A 19,754-nucleotide genomic window follows, 5' to 3' on the forward strand; every position below is an offset into this window, starting at 1 on the left:
AAGATACTGAAAACTACTGGAAAAGCTGTTTGATGATAGCAGGTTGACATAGTTCATCTACTTCTGCTTTAGACATGGGTAATGTGATTTTGAAGTTTTATTTCTGTGTGCTCTTTTCTTTTAAGAGCAAACATTAAATTATTGTTTAATACAGAACACCATTTGATCTTGCTTTATAAGTATTTCCAAACAAAGTTAACACAAAATATCATTACTTTGTGGTTTGTGGGCTTTTTGTGGTTGTGAAAAAAAGCATTTCTTATTGTCTGCCTTTTTCATATTAGTATTCCATTTCTTCTACTTTACAAGCTGTTTTGAAAAATTCTTTGGAGGAGCTCCCCTGAAGGAGAAGTGAGACACTTCACTTTCGTGATCCTATGCTGCTATGCTATTCATCATATCTGGGGTGAATTCAGTTTTGTAAAAGTGTCACCAAAATATTACTGGTAGAAAATGTTCATTGGGTAGAAGTCCATCTCAAAATTAAGCAAAAACATGAAGCAGAGATTATTCATGCTAAAGCCTGTAATGAGATATATTCAACACGCCTTGAAGGGGCAGATTTAGTTAGTTGATCCATTGAAGAACTGAAGTTACATACTCATAGATGTGAGGAATTTTCTTCAAAGGATGTTGACATTGGTGAAATTATGCCAGTAAGCAGCAACTGAAGCTCTGACTTAAGCATAAATACTGGGAGAAACTTCTAGGTTTCAGTGTTTTACCATTCATTGGTAAAAAAAATTACCTGGTAGAACGTGTGCCTCTTCAAACATTTCACATACAAAGCTCACGGTACATCACATGTGAATTTTCCTGCAGGGTGGCCTGAAGATCATAGTTTAAGAGACTGTTGAAAACTAGAGAGAGTCCCTATTGTTTTGAAGAAAAGCTAAAACATAAATTAAAATTTCTCTGTGCCAGGTAAAAATAATCTTGCAGTGCTGTCCCAGAACCTGTATTAAAATCAGTACAATATATAATAGTACTGTGTGCCTTTGCTGTTTTTAAGGGTTGGACAATTCATTTACTTGTGGTTTTTGTTTTCCCAATAGATAGCAGTAGTAATGGGATCCTGTACAGCCGGAGGAGCATATGTACCTGCAATGGCTGATGAAAGTATTATTGTTGGCAAACAGGGAACAATATTCTTGGGAGGGCCACCACTGGTAAGGATAATAAAGTTTCTAGTAACAGTTACTAGATACTGTGCTGATGACAATTGTACAGCTTAAACTATTGAGACCTTTCTTGGTGAGGTACTTCCAGATATCTGTAGATTAGTTTGCATTTTTTAAGTATATCTGAATGTTTATATCCTGAATTAAATCTCTTCTGATAGAGGTGTATATATATAAATCAGACTTCAATTTGGTTTTATAATACTGCTTTTAGATTACCATGCACATTTTAAATGATAAAAAATGCCTTCTGTATTCAGTTATGTAGTCTCTAGGTTTGACGTGAAATTTAAAAAAAAAAATTCCAAGCATGTACGTTATATCTCAGAGTCAACATCAGAGAACTTCAGAAGCAGGACTGATCTGCTGTATTTTATGTCAATTTACAGACAGAAGAGATGCACTTATGATGGAGTTTGTCATCATTTCCTTATTTTCTTAGTAAGGGAATTGTTTCCAAGGAAACTGACCTGAAGAACTCCTGTGAATTAAAACTGCTTTATTGTGGAACTCATGATGGAATTTGTGACTGTGCAAACTATTGTAACATAAGACATTTTAAAGCTAAATTGCAGAAGCTTGTCTCCCAACAGAAAGGGGAATGCGTGAGTGGGGTTTATTGGTTTTTAAAACAGTTGTACCAGTGTATATTGTAGTGTAGGCTCAGTTTTATACTGATACAAATAATAATCTTTGCTAACAAAGATTATTTTAGTTAACACAAGCTTTATGAGAAGAAAGGAATTTCCAGTAGTAAATGTTATGTTAGTGCTAGAGCTACCAGGTAGGGCAGCACCCAGCACAACTATTCCAGTCTGACTGGGTAAATTTGCTTTTTTGAAATATTCAAGTATTTGTCTCATTGAACAAACTGGTCTGAGGTAGCACCTTGGCTCTGCTTTGGTTATGGCCTTTTGGGAACTTTTAGGCATGCTTCCTGTGACAAAGCCAAGTGCAAATCAGTTGTCAAACATCCTTCCAACTTGAACAGGCCTAAATGGAGAAATCATTTTGTAACAGCATTGCTAGTGAAGATACTGCTCCACTCAGTTCCTTTACTAACAGAGGAGGGGGGAGTCTGCTTGAAGTCACTTCTTTCCACCACCTTCCATTGGGAAAATGTAGCAGGTCCCATAAACTATGGAAAGGCAAGACTGACAGGTTTGGTTTTTTTTGCTGACCAGTTCCTAAGGCATGATTATGTTAATTTCCTTAAAAGCATGAAGAAGTTAGCTGTAATGTCATTTAATTTTTACTTGTACAGCACTGTTCTCATTTCCACAGTATGTTTTTGCATTTCATTCTTTTCCTTTACTTTAGGGTGTTTTTTCTCTCACTGTGTCATCTTGATGATAAAAATGGATTTAGCATTTTATACCCATTTTTTCTTCCAAAGTTAATTGTATAGCTGGATTTTAAATTTTTGTGAGGCTTAAAAAAAAAAAAAAAAGTCTAATAATTTATACAGACATACTTTGCTATGGCTGGTATATGCTAATTACTGTTCCAGAACATCTTGAATAAATTCAGAATGTAACTGAAATATTGAAAGCAGTGGGGACACACACACATACCCTCCTATAAGTGCAAGGATACTTTGTTGTCTACCATAATAAAATAATGCATTTAGCTTGAAGCATTTTATTGTTTAAGTGGAGGCTTTCCAAGTTGACAAGAACAACAAAGTAATCAGCAAAAGCAGATGAAGTAATAGCAAATATGTCATTTAACACTAATTTATTTGCTGCTCATTAGCATTTAAAATTCTAGAATTTCTTTGTTGGAATTTCTTTGGCAGTAATTGTTTGAAATGTCTTCTTACCTAGGTCTCTGTTCCTTTTTATCTTGTATGAGTCTCTTTCAGCTTGTTGTTTATGAGTAAACAGAGACGAATCCTCCCTCAAAATTAAGCAATTTTCTGTAAATTTGTCACTGTGGTTTAGGTATTAGGACTTCCCTGGTGAAAAGTGGCATAAATATGCATAAAGATATTAGTTGAGTGAGTAACATTGGATGATTCATGCATCTTTTTATTGGGATAAGGAAGTTAGTGCAATGAAAGAAATGAACTTTTTACATCAGGCTGTGCAGGAACACCTGAGCTGTGTAACCCTTTCTAGGTCCAGCACAGTTCATTAGCTTAGAGCCTGTGGCACATACAGTGGCTGTACTGCCTCCGAGGCTTGCTCAGGTTCAGAGTAATTTGTTGCAGAAGCTCAGGTAAGTAAATCTGAAAGACCTGAGCAAGCTCAGCTCTTCTGACATAGCATTTTCATTGGCAGGAGCACCTTGCTGTGCACCTTGAGTGATTCTGCTTGGAGCTATGTTAGAGCTAGAAAGGTTCATCAGACTCTGGGAGGCCCCTTTCGGGCACTGAGTAATGTGTCCTGGAGAGTTTATTTAAAGCCAGTTTCTTTACAGCTCCAGCAGTTACAAAATAAGACAACTAATATCCAGTACTAGCCAGGAAGCTGGCTATGAAGCTGAAAAAAAAGGGAACCAGAAACTCTTGTTTTAAGACGATAGTAATCATTTAACATCACAAGGGAATTTAGGTCATAGATGTGTATCAATGAGATGTAGCCCAGGAGACTTGCCAGGATAGGCAGCTGAAAAAAGATGGCCTGAGTCAGGTCTCAAAGGGAACATGTCGGGAGACAAGTCAGTAACTGCAAGGATGTTGTGAACTTAGAAAGGATGAAAATTCTCACCACTTCCAGAGACAGATTTCACCACTGTTCTACCAATTTAATTTGTTCCTTAGCAACCTGTAGATGTAATGATCCTTATCTTTGTTTGTATAGATCAAACTTCAATATCATTACCTGTCAGCTTTTCTGTTTGGTAGAGCTTTTCATATTCTCACTGAAAATATTTTGCTTGCCTTTCTCTAAGCATCAAAATTACTTCATACTCCTGTAGAAACTTCCCTTCCATGTTGTAGCAGATATTGTAGCCATTACTCTGCATGCTTTGTTCCCCAAAATATCTTTCCTATATGAAGAAAACTGGATTGCATTTTATCGCTCAACTGCTTAAAACAAAACATCATAAGGAAGAAAAAGAAAATCCTTGACGTTAGTTACAATTAGTCTTGGGATGTGTATGCTAAAACTAAGTAAATTGAAGGTGCAAAATGTAAAGTGCAAGTTTCCTTGGCCTTCTTTTTAAGAAGATGAGGAGTAATGACTTAACGAATAGGTAGATCTCAGTAGTGAGAGGAGAGGTGTTACAGTAGTGGTAATATCTAGGGTCATTCTGCTGAACTCCCCCAAGCTGAAGAATCTATATCCCCACCCCTGGCAATACTGCTCAGTAGCTCAGAATGCTGTGTTGACTTCTCCATCCTATTCCAGAAACTTCTGATTCTTCCTTCTTCTGGGTAAATTTGCTACTTTCTGTGCTCAGCAGGAAAGGAAAGTCTAGTAAAAAGGGATTAAGTTTGTCAAATTCATGTATATTTATGCATTAGGTACTCTTCTACATGTCAGTCTGTTCTATTGTGGGAAATGCACTTTTAGCTAAAGTTTGTGTTTGTTTCTCCTGATGATTGCTAGCTGAAGTAGCTTGAACAGGGATTTCTTTGAAAATCCCCACATACCTTGTCACGGCTCTATTTGCAGTCTGTTTGAATGTTGTGAACTTTAAGAAATTAGTACTATTTAAACTGCAATTCATAGAATGCTTTATTGCACTGCATAAAGTTTGTAGAATGCTTTATTGCACTGCATTGCACTGGGAAGGTGGTGGAGCAAATAATCCTGGAAGCTATTTCCAAAAGCACTATGGACAAGAAGGTGACTGTGAGTAGTCAGCATGGATTTAGAGTGGGGAAATCAGGACTGACCAAACTGATAGACTTCTGTGCTGAAGTAACTGGCTTAGTGGAAACAGAGAGCAGTGGATGTTGTTTATGTTGACTTTGTCAAGTCTTTTGACACTCTTCCATAACATCCAGTACAGATGTACTGGGTAAATGGGCAGTGAGGTGGTCTGAGAACTGATTCAACTGCTGGGCTCAAGCTGGAGGTCAGTCAGTAGTGGTGTACCCAAGAGGTCACTACTGGAACCAATACCATTCAGCATCTTCATTGATGACCTGTACAGTGGTCCAGAGTTCACCATCAGCAAATTTGCAGGTGACAGAAACCTGTGAGGAGTAGTTAATAGAGCAGATGATTGTGCTGCTTTTCAGAGGGACCTCAGTAGGCTGAAGAAAGAGACTTGAATTGAAACTTTGGAAGTTAAACACAGCAGGCAAATGCTCCTTGGAAGGAATAATCCTGGGCACCAGAACAGGCTGGGGATCAACCAGTTGGGAAGATGCTTGGCAGAAAAGGCATTGTAGGTCTTGATGAACACCAAGTTGAACATGAGCCAGCAATGTGACTTTGCAACAAAGACAGCCAGCAACGTCCTGGGCATGCATTAGAGAGTTTCCAGCAAGTCAAGGCTGGCAATCTTTACCATCTGATGGGACTGGAGCATCTGTGATATGAAGAGGAGCTGAGAGAGCTAGCATCTTTCAGACTGGTATAAAGATGGCTCAGGGGGAATCTATCCATGTGTATGAACACTTTGCAGTGGGAAGTAAAGATAGAATAGCCAGACTTCTCATTGGTGCCCAGTGACAGGTCAGGAGGCACAAACTGAAATACAGGAAATTCTATTTAGATGTAAGAAAACAGGTTTTTACTGCAAGGGTGGTCATGCTGAACCAAGTTGTCCAGAGAAGTTGTAGTGTCTCCATTGTTGGAAATACTCAGAACTTGACTGTACATGGTCATAAGCAACCTTCTCTGATTGACTCAGCGTTGAGCAGGGGAGTTAAACTAGACCATCTCCCAGGGTGGCTGACAGACTCCACAACTCCAATTCTGTGATTTGGAGAAGGAAAACTTCATCTCTCTGCAAGAAGAAACAAGACATTTTTTAAAGGTTGTTGAAATCAACGTCTAGATTTCTGCACTCACAGACATCAGTGGCGTGATCAGATTTGTTCAAAGCTCTGCAGTTGTCACAGAATCACAGTTTGTTGTTATAACTGCATACTGTGTCAGATGTGTAAAGAGAGATGTATAGAATTATTTCATACAGTAGAATCGTTTAGGTTAAGATAATCGAGTCTAACTGTAAACCTAACGCTTCCAAGTCCACCACTAAACTGTGTCCCTAAGTGCCACAGCTACATGTCTTTTAAATACCTCCAGGGATGCTGACTCAAGCACTTCCCTGGGCAGTCTGGCCCAGTGTTTGCTAACCCATTCCAGGGAGAATTTTTTCTTAATTTCTCTTAAAAGTATGTTCTTCTGTTTGTTGTTTAATGAAGACTCAAGTTAATTATGCCTCTAACAGAAGCTTTTCGTTAATTAGTATCAGAATGTCACACCTTCATATTATATGGGTAGCCATTCAAATTTAAAAGCAAAAACCCTACTAATGAAGAAATTATCTATACTTAATTTTATAAACTTGACAGTTTGAAATATATGTGGGTCTGTGTATGTATATTTATATATTTAGTGTGCTTCGGTTTCAGGTACGGAACTTGGAAACTGAGATGTGTTTTGGAAGTGATGATAGTTTTCCCTTGTGTCTTGCGCTACTTCTGTATTCTCCATTCATGATGAATAATGGTTTCACCAACTTGCAAGGAATCCTTTTCAAAGCAGTTATGGTAGAGTGGAAATGCATTAGATAGAAAGGGGCTTTTTACCATGTGGTAAAGGATAATGCTTTTTTTTTAAGGAGTTCGCTCACTCTCAAATTATCCTGTCAGGTCTAAGATTTGACAGAACTAGGATTTGTGTTGTACATTCCAGGTATTTTTATGGAGATATTGTACTGATCCAAACACTTTTATATCAGTTATATTTTTTTTTAAGGAAATTGTTCTCACTAAGTTCTTGTGTGTTTAATGGAAGATTTAGAAAATGAAAACCGCTAATGATTGTTTTATGGTTAATATTTAAGTAAATTACTTAAAATTCACAGAAGAGTTTGTGTAGACAAAACAAAGTCGAATGCTAAGTTTCAACTGAGGTATTGGTTTTTTGAAACAATGCAGGAAAGCATCACATTTGAAATTGCTTGTTAAGTGTCAGAAATTTTTGTGAAAATGCATGTTCATAAACATAAAGGTCATGTAAGTATACTAACTAATAATGGACACAGCAGTAAGTACAACAATAATTGGAGAATTGTTCTCAGTAAAAACTACACACTAATGCTAGAATAAGGATACAAAGTCTAAGAAATTAAGTAATTTTGACAAGATTCCATGTTATCACATTTTAAATGCTCTGAGGCAGATTAACTGAGGAAATATTATTAATGAAGGAGCATTTTGCAGAGATCTGTTTTATTGCTATAACTAAGCCAGTATAAGTATTAATGTATGACAAGTGTCAGCTCTAAAGATCGTTCTGCTTTTCTTGTGGTAGGTTAAAGCAGCAACAGGTGAAGAGGTATCAGCAGAGGATCTTGGAGGGGCAGATCTTCACTGCAGGTTTAAATATTTGTCCAGAGCTTATCTGTCCTTTACACTTTAGTGGGGTGTATTTTATTTTATTTTATCTTATTTTATTTTATATTTTATTTTGTATTTTATTTTATATTTTATTTTGTATTTTATTTTGTATTTTATTTTGTATTTTATTTTGTATTTTATTTTGTATTTTATTTTGTATTTTATTTTGTATTTTATTTTATATTTTATTTTATATTTTTTTACTGTTTTCAAAACTATAACCAAATTTTGAAAATTAAGATTTTCTTTGTCCTTATCTGGTGCTGATGAATCATTTTCTTGTTGGGGTAGCATAGTTAGCCTATGGAGTAGCAGAGTTACTCTAATTCAGATCTTGTTTCCTTCACTGACTACTTTAAAATACTTAAGTGTCTAATGTACTTCAGCAGCATGCATAATATGGAAGACTTTTCTATAGTTCAATACTGTGTGTTAATGGAGTAGTACACATTGAGAAAGATAATGTATTTTGCAGACTGTCAGAACTACTACAAACAAGATGAAAATAGCTTGTGTTTTTGTAAAAGAATACTTGTTATCAAAACAAAGAATTCTATGTGCTTTCCAGTTCTAGTATGAAAAGAATAGTAAAGTTAGGTGTTACTCTACAATAAGTTAAGTATTACTGTACAATAAATGATTCTTTTTTACTTCAATTTTCTGAAGTGAATAAAGAGTTATTCTTAAGGGCAGTTCATAACGTTTCTGTAAACCTTTGCTTTATAATTTCAATTTAATTTTCAAATCAATTATCATTTCAAATTAATTTTCGTTTGAACAATGTTTGTCATCTTTTATATTGTCATTTAGAGTTTTTACTTCATAGAGTTACTATTTTATGTCATGTCTGATAACCTGAATGTGTTGTTTCAAAGAAAAGTCCAGGCATGTGTTTTGTTTTTGAAAGTAATTTCATAACAAAACATAGAGAGCTGTATTGTAGCATCTATATTTTGAAGATAAATATAAAACTTTTAAAGTCTTAAAAGTTTTTAAAACCTTAAATTTTCATTGTCAGATTTGGTTTTTTAAGTCTTCATATGGCTGTTATTTATATACAGAAAATCTGGTGTAACAGATCATTATGCTTTGGATGACAATCATGCACTTCATCTAGCAAGGAAGGCTGTGAGAAGTTTAAATCTCCAAAAGAAAGTAGACGTAAGTGTGTAAATCTGACAGCACTGCATTATTTAAATTAGGAATACTTCTCTTCACCCGATTTGTACAACACATTTTCTGTCTTTGGCTTTAGACACTTTGAAAATGGAAGTTATGTTTCTTGTCTTTAAAGATTTCTTTAACGTTTCAATTCTGTAATTACATCCTTGCCACATTATTCTCAGTAAGATCACTGGGATTATATGCAAAATTGAAGCAACTAAAACAGTGCTTCAGAATCACAAAATTGTGCTCTAAGATTAATCTATTCTTGTAAGGTGCTTAATTTAAAGCCCACATGATCATTCCCATGGACCTTAAGTTAGATACCTGCTAAAGCATCTTCTTGAATATGCATTTTCTATGATTATTAATGAAAAGATGTAAAACTGAGGGGTTAGACCTAAACCATGTCATTGTATTGTATTGATTTGAAATTTCCTTGTAGAAAACAGGATTGATAGCATATGGGGGAGGAATTGCCTTATTTCGGCAGGAGATGCAAGAGAGTGAATTGAAGATCAAAGCTCAGCAGCTGAAGGAAGGCAAGATGTTGTTCTCAGTTGTGTGACAAAAATCTTTATTGGTTTTTCAGAATACTACCTGCTTCACAGGGCACAGGGGAGAAGTAAGCAAATGGGAGGACATGCTTAATTTTTGATAACATGGAAGAAGTGGAGCACATATGGTATAGGCAGGAGTAGAAACAATGGTAACAGTAAGTGAGAAAGGATTATCAACCTTCAGTTTAAGAAACTTGATCTTTATGCAAAATAAGCACAAGCCAGTGCAGGCATTTTGATGTGGTTGATGAAGAGAAGATCATATTCAAAGCAGTTAGGAAATTAATTGTTGTTTGCTTTTTTAAGTCATAATGTGGACTAATAATTCCTTTTTTATGTGCACTGTTTTGTTAAATTGCTGCAGGTGATTATAGAACCATCAGAAGACCCTTTATTTCCTGCTGATGAAATATATGGAATAGTTGGTGACCAGCTAAAAAGAAACTTTGATGTCAAAGAGGTATGAATATAAATGCAAGATCCATACATGCATGCACTCAGTTTCTTGCAGGAAATCATTTTATATCATTATAGTTTTTCTACAGAAACCTAATTTGGGGTATATATTGAATATTTAAATGTCATAAAATCTTGTAATGCATTTTTTTATATTTTTTGTCCAGCAAATCCATTGCAATGGCAATGACATATTGAAAATACAATGCTTTTTGGTTTTATTTTCATGAAGGATGAGCAAGGATGAGAGATTGTTAACATTTTTGAAAAAGCTGCCAGAAAACGGGGAACTTTGTATTGTTCCCCATTGTAACATTATTGTAACAAAGCATTTGATAGACTTGCTGAGTGATGTGATGGCTTCTCTTTTTCTGTCAATCCTGTGAAAGTAGAGTTCAAATATTAAAAAAACCTGTGGAATATAAGCAACCCAAACAATTCAGTGCTCTCTCAACCACAGATGGAGACTATTGTACTCTGCTGCAGGTCTTCTGTTATTATTTACCTCAGTATCAATAAAGTATTTATTCAAGTGTCTTAGTATGTACCTTTCTTAAAATACTTTTTCAAAAATTACTAGGATTTGCTTTGCATTAAGGGAAAAAAGATGTCTCACTACCCTCAAAAGTTGTAATAGCTTGTTCTTTTAAAGTTGAAATAAGTATCTTCTAGCAAATGTCTTGCTAGCAGTGGATCTATATTTATTTAAAATTACTCCTTTGCATCTCAGAGAAACCTCAGATCAGATCTTCATTATTTTTGTATGTCACAAATTTAAGCAAAGCTGAAAATAAACTTATCTCTAAGAAAGTGACTTATGTCTGTGTATGTTTTTCTCTTTATAAATATGAGTCTTGATTAATGTTTAATATAACCAGAGGTAGCACTTTTTCTTTGAAATTTAACTAATCAGGAAAACTTTGTTCCTATATAATTTAAACTACTCAGAATATTCTTAATCTTGAAACTCCAATTTTTATAAATATGTATATAAATCACACTTTAAAAAAGTAAATGGGCTTTCCCGCCATCCAGACTATTTATATGATGGGCTACTTGATGTTCTTTAAATGGAAAGTGTTTATTTGCAACTTGTATGTTAACATGGTCTTTCTTTCTAAGGAAATCAAAAACTATGAAAGATAGGAATTTCATTATATTTTTCTGTTTTTTCTTAAGGTCATTGCTAGAATTGTAGACGGAAGTAAGTTTGATGAATTCAAAGCCTTATATGGGGATACTTTAATTACAGGTATTTAGAAATATAATTATTCTGTATGTGTTCTCACTGGATTTATAACTGGATTTATTCTATTTGGCTCACCCACCAGTAACAGTCTTTAGTAACACTTTCTTAAAAAGAATAGCAGTTTCTGTTGCCAAGTGTTACCTTTATATGCTATGGAAAATAAATATATGTGAAAATTTACAAATTTATCTTTCTCCTTCAGGATTTGCAAGAATATTTGGTTATCCAGTAGGAATTATTGGAAACAATGGAGTCCTTTTCTCAGAGTCAGCAAAAAAGGTAAATAAGTTATTAGCTTTGTTGCCATTGAGAAACAAAACTTCTGGTGGACAGCTTGCTCTTGAAATGCGGAACTTCTTTAAATAATGAAACTAGTCCACATTTTTAGTGTAAACATGAATAGCTTAATAAGCTGTAAAAATAATTGACCATATTTTAGAAACAGTTTAAATAGTATATCCTGAAACTTAGAGCTACTACAAGAAAAGTCCATGCTGATTGCATAAAATACCCTATTAGTTACAATTCCTAACCTCTAGAATGTTAAGTACTGCAATAAATGACATCATTGTTTTTGTAATAACTGGAAAGTTTTAAGTTGTGTGACAGCTCGTGGCTTAGACTAATGAGTGATAATATATGCAGTCTCATAAAACTGTGAACTAAAATTCATGTTTGTGAACTGAAGGGCATCTTTGGAATATTGTGATTGCATTATAGTTAACAGTACTTTACAGATGGGCTTGTGGGATTGGTGATGATAAAGAGTTTCTGAGTACAGCAGAGTGGTTACTTACCTTGTTCCATGTTGTTTGGTTTAGTTACTTTTTCAAGAAGCTACTTTTGGTAGATTTTTTTGTAATAGCAACTATATATGGTAGTTTTGTTCTATCAGGCTCCTCAAACTAATGGTGAGGAAATCAGTATTGAAAATCTATAGGAAAAAGGAAGCTTTGATGAGAGATTTGGAGAAAGAAACTAATTTTACTTGATTTATTGCTGTGATAAAATAATACATGGAATCGAGTTTCGTATACTGAATGCTTTCAACTTGAAGCAGTGCAGTGAATGACATTGTTTTCAGCTAGCCTTTGTTTTATCACAATTATTTCCAAGTTGAAAATAACTCTTTCAGTATTTGTAATACTTTCAATATTTTTCTGATAACATAGTGCTTCAACTTTCTTCCTACCAATGAAGAAAATGTAAGGAATCTTCCTCTGCTGACTTTTGCTGGCATATTAGTACTGTAAGAACAGATGGTCAAGTTTCACTTGTTTCACATATAGAAAGACCTTTGTTGATGATATTGCTTCTGTAAGCATCATCATTTAACAATATTCTTTTTGTTTTCCATTTTTGTAATGTGTTGTGACACATCTCTTTTTCTGTGATCATCCCTATGCTTTTTGAGTGCTGAAGAAGCCAGCTAAAGATTATGCTTCATGATTTTTCTCTTTCTTGTTTTTGTAAATTTTGTTGGGTTTGTATTGTGAAGAGGTTAGAGGTTTTTTCAGTTGCTGTGCTACATACCTTTTTGTTACTTTATCAGCAGTTGTAAATAACCTGAGGAACTTCATTGATTTAGATTATTTCTAATAGTTGAAACAGAAGCTTGGAATCTACTATTTCTGTCTTTGCTAGGAAAATGGTCCTGTCCTAGAAAATGGGGAGAGCGCTTTTGCTCTTAATGAAAGGAAAGAGTGTTACAGTAATTGGCAGGGCCATGAGCAGATAGTGTTATGTGGCCTTTCCCAATTTCAGCAGCAATTTCGTACAGCAGATGAGGAGGGTTTTTTTTCTGACTGGCTGTCGTGATTTCCATGACACAGTCTTACAAGACTCGATGTCAGATGCCACACTGTGAAACTAGCTGTCTGTGGTTTAACAACATATTGACTGAGTCAAAACAGTTGAGCTTTTCAGTATGAGCAGTAATGCTTTTTAAGGATGTTATCTCTGCTTTACCCTTGGAGTCACACATTTTTGGCATTTTCTTCTGTTAAGAGTGAGTGCATGTTTTGTAGTTGACTTTGGATGAAGCAGAAGTAGTACAGCACTTCATGATGCAAATACTCCCGTGGACTTCAGTGGAAGGAGATCTGACACAGACTTCAGAGTGCTGGTAGTGATAGCTTCACTGATCCAACTTTTAATGGCTTACTTTTTTTTTTCTTCACAGGGTACACATTTTATCCAGTTGTGTTGCCAGAGAAACATTCCCATTGTGTTTTTGCAGAATATTACAGGTGAATAAGCTCAATGTTTTGTAGTTACACAATGTTGTTAACTGTTGAGGCTATGACTTCTTGATAGCATCTTGTGTGCTTTGTTGTACCTACATCTCCAGCCTGTTCTGAAATCAGCCTGACAGCATCTGGTGAAGGCCTTGCCTTATGATCTGTTCTTCATCTTTTTCTGCATGTGCTATAAAGCACATAGTATGATGTATGGCACAGTATAATAATATAAAGTTAGTGAGCTTTTTTTTTCATGTTGTAATTCTTTAGGTTTCATGGTTGGTAGAGAATATGAAGCTGGAGGGATAGCAAAAGATGGTGCCAAGATGGTAACCGCTGTAGCTTGTGCCAATGTACCTAAAATAACAGTGATTATTGGTGGTTCTTATGGAGCTGGAAACTATGGGATGTGTGGAAGAGCATATAGGTAAGTGTTACTTCAAATTAGGACGAAAGATAAGACTTAGTTAAGACAACATAACCTTGAAGTCCTTGTGTGAAAAATTATTTAAACTCTCGCAGAAGGTGTGCTGTTGGAAAACAAAGCCGTTCTCAGTGAATATGGTCATAAGTAAATAACAGCCTGACAAACCTGTAGAGATAGGTTCATGATTAACCTTGAATTAGGTGACAGAGGAGATCTTCTAACATGTAAATGTGCTAACATACTTTTCTCCCATTTTACCTCTTGGAGGAAAAATTATAGAGTCCAAACCAATCATTAGGCAGTATGGGCTGCTCCTTTATTCTGCATTCATATGAAGAGTACCAGCTTCTGTAAAAAAATCCTAATTTACTTTAATGAGTCTGTTTTTATGAGTAATGTTTGCATAACCCCTAAGGATTTTTTTTTTGACCCTTTGGACATGATGGTCCCAGATACCATTGAAGTTGTGGGTGATATTTTTAAAGAGAAAAATTCTGGGGGGTGGGTGAGGGTGGGTGTAAAATGAAGAGATTCAAGAAAAAAAGAAATAAATGTTTAAGGTGCTTGAATATAGGAAATGAGCAGAGTTTTCACATTTTCAAGCATAAAGCTGCAAGCATTGAAGCACATGAATTTGCATTCTTTAAAAATGAATACACTGTAAGATTGTCATGCACAAAAATGAATTCTTACCTAAGTAAGAATTAGTTCTTTATTTGGAAATAAGGCAATGTCTTATTTTAATTTTTAATACATCTTTTCAGTCCAAGATTTCTTTATGTGTGGCCAAATGCTCGCATATCGGTGATGGGAGGAGAACAAGCTGCAACTGTTCTAGCTACAATAGCTAAGGACCGAAAGGCAAGGGAGGGAAAACAGGTACAGCTTTCTTCTTTCATTTGCAGTAATGTCATTATCTTTTTCTCCTTCACTGGAGTTGCTCACTTTATGAGCTAGGAAAGGATGTTAGATTGAGACACCAGTAACTATCATTCTCCTAGTCCCACCCAGTGCATTGACAAACACGAAGCATTTGTGAAATGTTACTGTTTACATCTTCTAAATGTGAAAATAATTTATGACATTTCTTGTCGTTGTTCAAAAAGAGTATTATTTCTCATACCATCATCTTTTTATACTTTGTGCACAAGATTATTAGTTCTGCCCAAGATGAGCAGCCAGGAATCCTCCCTGGTTTGGAAGTATGAGGAGGAATATGTAGGAATAAAGTAACTTTCCAATTATTTTTGAAGTAATCAGTTTTATAGAAATCTGATCTTCAGATTATTCAGTGACTGAGAATTATGAAACTTTATGAAAATTATGAAACAGCAGAAGTCTGTAGAAGTTTGGAAAAGTTTTTGACTCATTTCAACATTTTAATTGAAAATTAGTACTATTTTGTTTAATAATCTTTGTAGTTTTTCTGTACACTCTTCTGCTGTGTTTTTTTTAAATTACATGGTTTATGCTTATACTGGTGCCTTGATCCCATAAGAAGTAATTTTATTGTGATGTCTTAAAATTGCTTGTATTTAACATGAGTAGTTATTCGGAATTATGAAGCAGTATGTATATGTTATCTCAACAGTTCTTTTTTCTACACTTTACTTGGGCTTTTTGTGGGTAGAATATATTGACCCTGATCTATCTCTGTCTTAATTTCCCAGATCTCTAAAATGGTCACATTGATACCCAGAAAGAAGTTTGAGAAAAGTAATTGTAGTTAATGTCAGTAAAATGTGTTAGAAACTTGGAAATTTTCTGAATTACAGTGGTAACCACTTTGGACCATGGAAAAAGGCAGTGTTAGAATATCATAGACTTGTTTTATTAAAAAATCTTGCCAAAGGCAACTCAGCATGGTATTTATATTCAGTACAGTAACTTCAATAATTTTTCAGATGCTAATCCCCAATTATTCTTATACTCAGTTAAGTATATTTTTACTGTCCTTTTCCCACCCCCCACCATTTTGAAAAGTAGTATTTTACTTTCATTGTCGAATATGCTAAATTGTTAATTGTGTGTAAAAAAGGGGAAAGAAACTTTGGGGAGATGAATTAGGCAGTTTCTTCAAGTTTAATGCTACATATAAAGCTCTGCTGTCATTGTGAAAGAAAATATTAAAGAACATCTATCAGTGTTTGTTTATTTGCCTGTTTTTAGTTATCTGAGGCAGATGAAGCAGCTTTGAAGGAGCCAATCATTAGGAGATTTGAGGAGGAAGGAAACCCTTATTATTCCAGTGCAAGGTAACGTATAAATGACTTCTCCAAAATTTAACTGTAATCACGTGGCATAAAAATAGCGTCTAAATCTTGCTGTTCAAGAACAGCAGAACAGAGCAATCTGGAACAAAGATTGTGTTTGATGTTCTCAAGTACAATGCAACAAGCTTCAATTAAAAGTTTTGTCTCTCTTGTCTCTGAGACTGTAGTATGTATTGTTTCAGAAGAAGGCTTGCTCTTACAGGAATTATTCTGCTGGTTCTGTAAGTAATGATATGGTGGCATGGAGTTTATATTATGTGTATTTTATTCTGGATAAGTTTTATACCGTTCTCCCCAGTGTAGTATCTGGTCACCTTTCTGCCCATTGAACAGTAGTGACTAGGCGCATGTGTGTTAGGAAGGATTCATTTTAGTAGGATTCTGCAAGTAGACGAGGCCAGTGGTAAAGAAGTTGTTTCAGGAACACCTGAAGCCATTTGCAAATCTCAAGTCATGATCTTGGTAGGTGACTGTATTGGGTCATAGCAATTTGAATAGACCATTAGCTGATGGGTACAGCTTATTTATGTTTGTTGAGAAGTCTTTTGCAGCATTTTGTGCTCAGGTTAATGGAATATTAGTAAATGCCCAGGATTAGTTAGACTAATGAAGCAAGGTGGCATCCTGCAGTGTTACCTCTGGAAACTATAGCTTGGAGGCTTTCTTGGCCTCTCATTGTTACTCTGCAAGAGTTTCATCCTGTCTGAACATTTTTCTGCTTGTGGTATCCAAAGCTAATACTCCACAGACTCTCAGCTGCTAATGATGGTAGAGGGTAGCATATAATAACGTAGAGGCTTTACTGTGCCTCTATGGCTTCTCATTTTGCAGAAAGAATATTAGTCTCACACAACTGTGGAGTCTGATGTATGTATGCTTTTGTATAGCTGAATTAAAATTACTGATGGTTTTCTTATCTGGAAGCTGGGAAGTCTGGAAACAAACTGAGTACACAGTGGCTTGTTTATAATAAATTTTGATGTGGACATCATGAGCAGAAATTATGTGAACAAGTGGGTGCAAGATTGTTAATGGCATACGGATGTCAATAAGAGAAGGAGTTTGGGGGCTTTTATCTAACTTGATACCTGCTTAATCTGATGTATGACAAATGTGATACAGCAGCAACAGCGGCAGCATAGCATCAGTGAGCTCCTTTATGAATTGTTTCTCATGATCTGAAGGAAGATATAAAAGTAATGGTAGCTTTTACACTGTTTTCTGTGGGACAGTGAAATGATCTTAACTGAAATAATCACACCCGGGGGATTCATACTCATTTAAATGTTTAGTTAAATGAGTGCCTTTATCTAATGGAAGCTCTTGCCATTTTGCCCTGACAAGTGCTGTGATGGAATAAGTACTCTCAGTAGGATATGTAACACAAGGTTTGTAGTGTCATCTAGTGGTGCAGTCATATAGTGTGTGGGTCATGGATTTAGCGAGGGTTTAGTCTCATTACTTTTTGGTCTCTGCTTCTGCCAGAAGCCTATGTGGTAGTGTTGGAGAGTCATAGATATGCTCAACTTCTTAAGGTTTTATGCATGTGTACAACCCCCCACTGCTACTAAGTTACAGTTCATTGGAGTTTTTACATAAAACCAATGAGAATACTTTTGTGAAAACCTGAATTCTTATTAACATGGACTTTCTGGTAACACACTGGTTTTGATTTTTTTTTTTACATTTATTTAGTTGATTTAAATTTCATAGCGTTTTCCCTAAATTGAGAGATGTTGTCAGCTGTTAAAAACTTTTGTGCTATCTTTTAGAAGCACTTAAAGATCAAGCCTAGTACCTGTGTCACAGAACCTTGTGCCTTGAGGCAAGAAGGAAAAAATAAAACACATATTATCATCTTTTATAACTGGATTTTAAGGAGAATTTTCCACTGATACAATAACATTTAAAAAATGAGTTAAACTGTATTTAAAATTAATCCCTACCATGGAGGGGAAGATGAATGGTGTAATTTATTTTTTTTCTTACATTTGCTTTTTTTCATATGTTCACTGGAAACACAGTCATAGCCTCTTTGTACTCATGATTGAAAATAATTTGATTTATTTGACATTCAATACATTCAGTATATTAGCAATATAAAAACTTGTCCTCTCCCAGAAACCAACAGACCATTGTCAGCATTTACAACAGTAAGCTACTAATCTGCAAGGAAGTAGTTGTACATACAAGATTGTCAGAATCTTTAAAAGTCAGATTCTAAATTTTTAATAATGTCTAGTGATTTTTAGACATGAAATTTGAGTATTTAACTCCAGTTTTGTGCTCTCCACTAGCAACTTTTGCCAGTTTGTTTCCAGAATATCTGGCATTGAGGTTTCAAATCCAGAAGGCACTTCAGTAAATATCCTGTTTGCCTAGCCAAGGGGTCAGGAAGTGCTCTTAATGTTAGGCATCCTGTCCTTCATTTAAAAAAGCGGAGTAGTTACCTACTTCTTACTGTGCCTGTCTGCCTGTAGCTTGGAAGGGAAACTTAACATGCATAGATGGGAGCCGGCTGAGAACCAGCATGAGTCTGAGTTGCATGTAGTTGGGTTAGTGTGATGCTGCACTCAAGCTAATAAGCCCAGCTGAGACATGAAGTCAAATGTCTGAGCTGAATCCCACTGAGATTCATCTGGCTAAAAGCAATGAAAATGAAATGCCCCTTTTCACTGAGTGGTGCTTGTGAGAACAGTGTGTGACTGGCTCAGGTCAAGACAGTCCAGGATGTTTTCTCTCTCTCTTCAGTCCCTGAAGGTACAGTCTGCATTGTCTAGGAGCTCTTAATTGCTCTCTGCTGTCTTGTGGAGATAATTCAGTGTATCAGTAGATATGCTTGTGTTTTCTGCCCTAGTTTCATGCTTTCCTAACAAAATTGCCACATGTGTGCCTTCTTTCTTTTACTTATTATTAATTCCTAAGCAAGATCTCAGACCAAAAGTTTTCATTACTGTGAAGTAGGCTACCCAGTCATAAATGATGAGATGAAGTAGGATTACAGTTTTTACAGCAAGTAGTTACCTGAGGGAGGGATTTAGCCACCTTGTACTGTGGAGCCAACCTGTTTGTCAGCCAACAATCTGCAGCTGCTTCTTGATGAACATTCACCATAGGTCAGGGAGAACTAATCTGTTTCCTTTGCTCTCAAGGATGCTTTCTGTCTGGTCCCAAGGATGGTAAAAAAAACAGTTGACCGTCAACCAGATGTCAGGGTGCTGTATTGAAATTGAATCTGCACAGCCTTGATTTTGTCCAATGCTAACTAGATCCCTCCACCAGAAGGACAAACAAGAAAACTGCAATAAACAGCTTTGCATTACCGAAAGAACAATAGATAAGCAAAAAGACTGATGCACAGGTGTAGCTGCTCAGGTGCAGCCAGTTTGGAGGCTCCCTCACAGTGTCCTGTTGCTAAGATATGGGGATCAGTATACCTCACCCTTAATGTCCATTGAGATTGATGTGACCCTTCCCGTTGACTTCACTAGGCTTTGAATCAAGCTTTTAGCAATAAGAATGAGAGGGAAGGAAAAAGCCCTAATGATCTCAAATACAAGCAAATTTTGCTATATACTCTGCTTATATAATTTTGCTTATGAATTATAACTTGTTTATACATACAGGATGTCAGTACTATTCCCTGAAGTTGTATTTTCTAATCAAAATTTAATC

At 35.5% G+C, this 19,754-nt stretch overlaps 1 protein-coding gene across 1 annotated transcript in view; it reads left to right on the top strand.

The window, feature by feature from the left end:
* MCCC2 (methylcrotonoyl-CoA carboxylase 2) overlaps nucleotides 1–19,754 on the top strand; it is a 38,406-nt gene that overhangs the window by 14,991 nt on the left and 3,661 nt on the right. The window contains exons 7-16 of the mRNA XM_026866595.1: nucleotides 1,056–1,169; nucleotides 7,625–7,689; nucleotides 8,772–8,871; nucleotides 9,799–9,894; nucleotides 11,070–11,142; nucleotides 11,342–11,418; nucleotides 13,322–13,388; nucleotides 13,650–13,806; nucleotides 14,571–14,685; nucleotides 15,976–16,061. Of these exons, the coding sequence (XP_026722396.1) occupies nucleotides 1,056–1,169; nucleotides 7,625–7,689; nucleotides 8,772–8,871; nucleotides 9,799–9,894; nucleotides 11,070–11,142; nucleotides 11,342–11,418; nucleotides 13,322–13,388; nucleotides 13,650–13,806; nucleotides 14,571–14,685; nucleotides 15,976–16,061 (950 nt within the window). The remainder of the gene's footprint in view (nucleotides 1–1,055; nucleotides 1,170–7,624; nucleotides 7,690–8,771; nucleotides 8,872–9,798; nucleotides 9,895–11,069; nucleotides 11,143–11,341; nucleotides 11,419–13,321; nucleotides 13,389–13,649; nucleotides 13,807–14,570; nucleotides 14,686–15,975; nucleotides 16,062–19,754) is intronic.

This window comes from Athene cunicularia (genome assembly GCF_003259725.1).
Source record: "Athene cunicularia isolate RWA chromosome Z unlocalized genomic scaffold, athCun1 chrZ_part3, whole genome shotgun sequence".
NCBI lineage: Eukaryota > Metazoa > Chordata > Aves > Strigiformes > Strigidae > Athene > Athene cunicularia.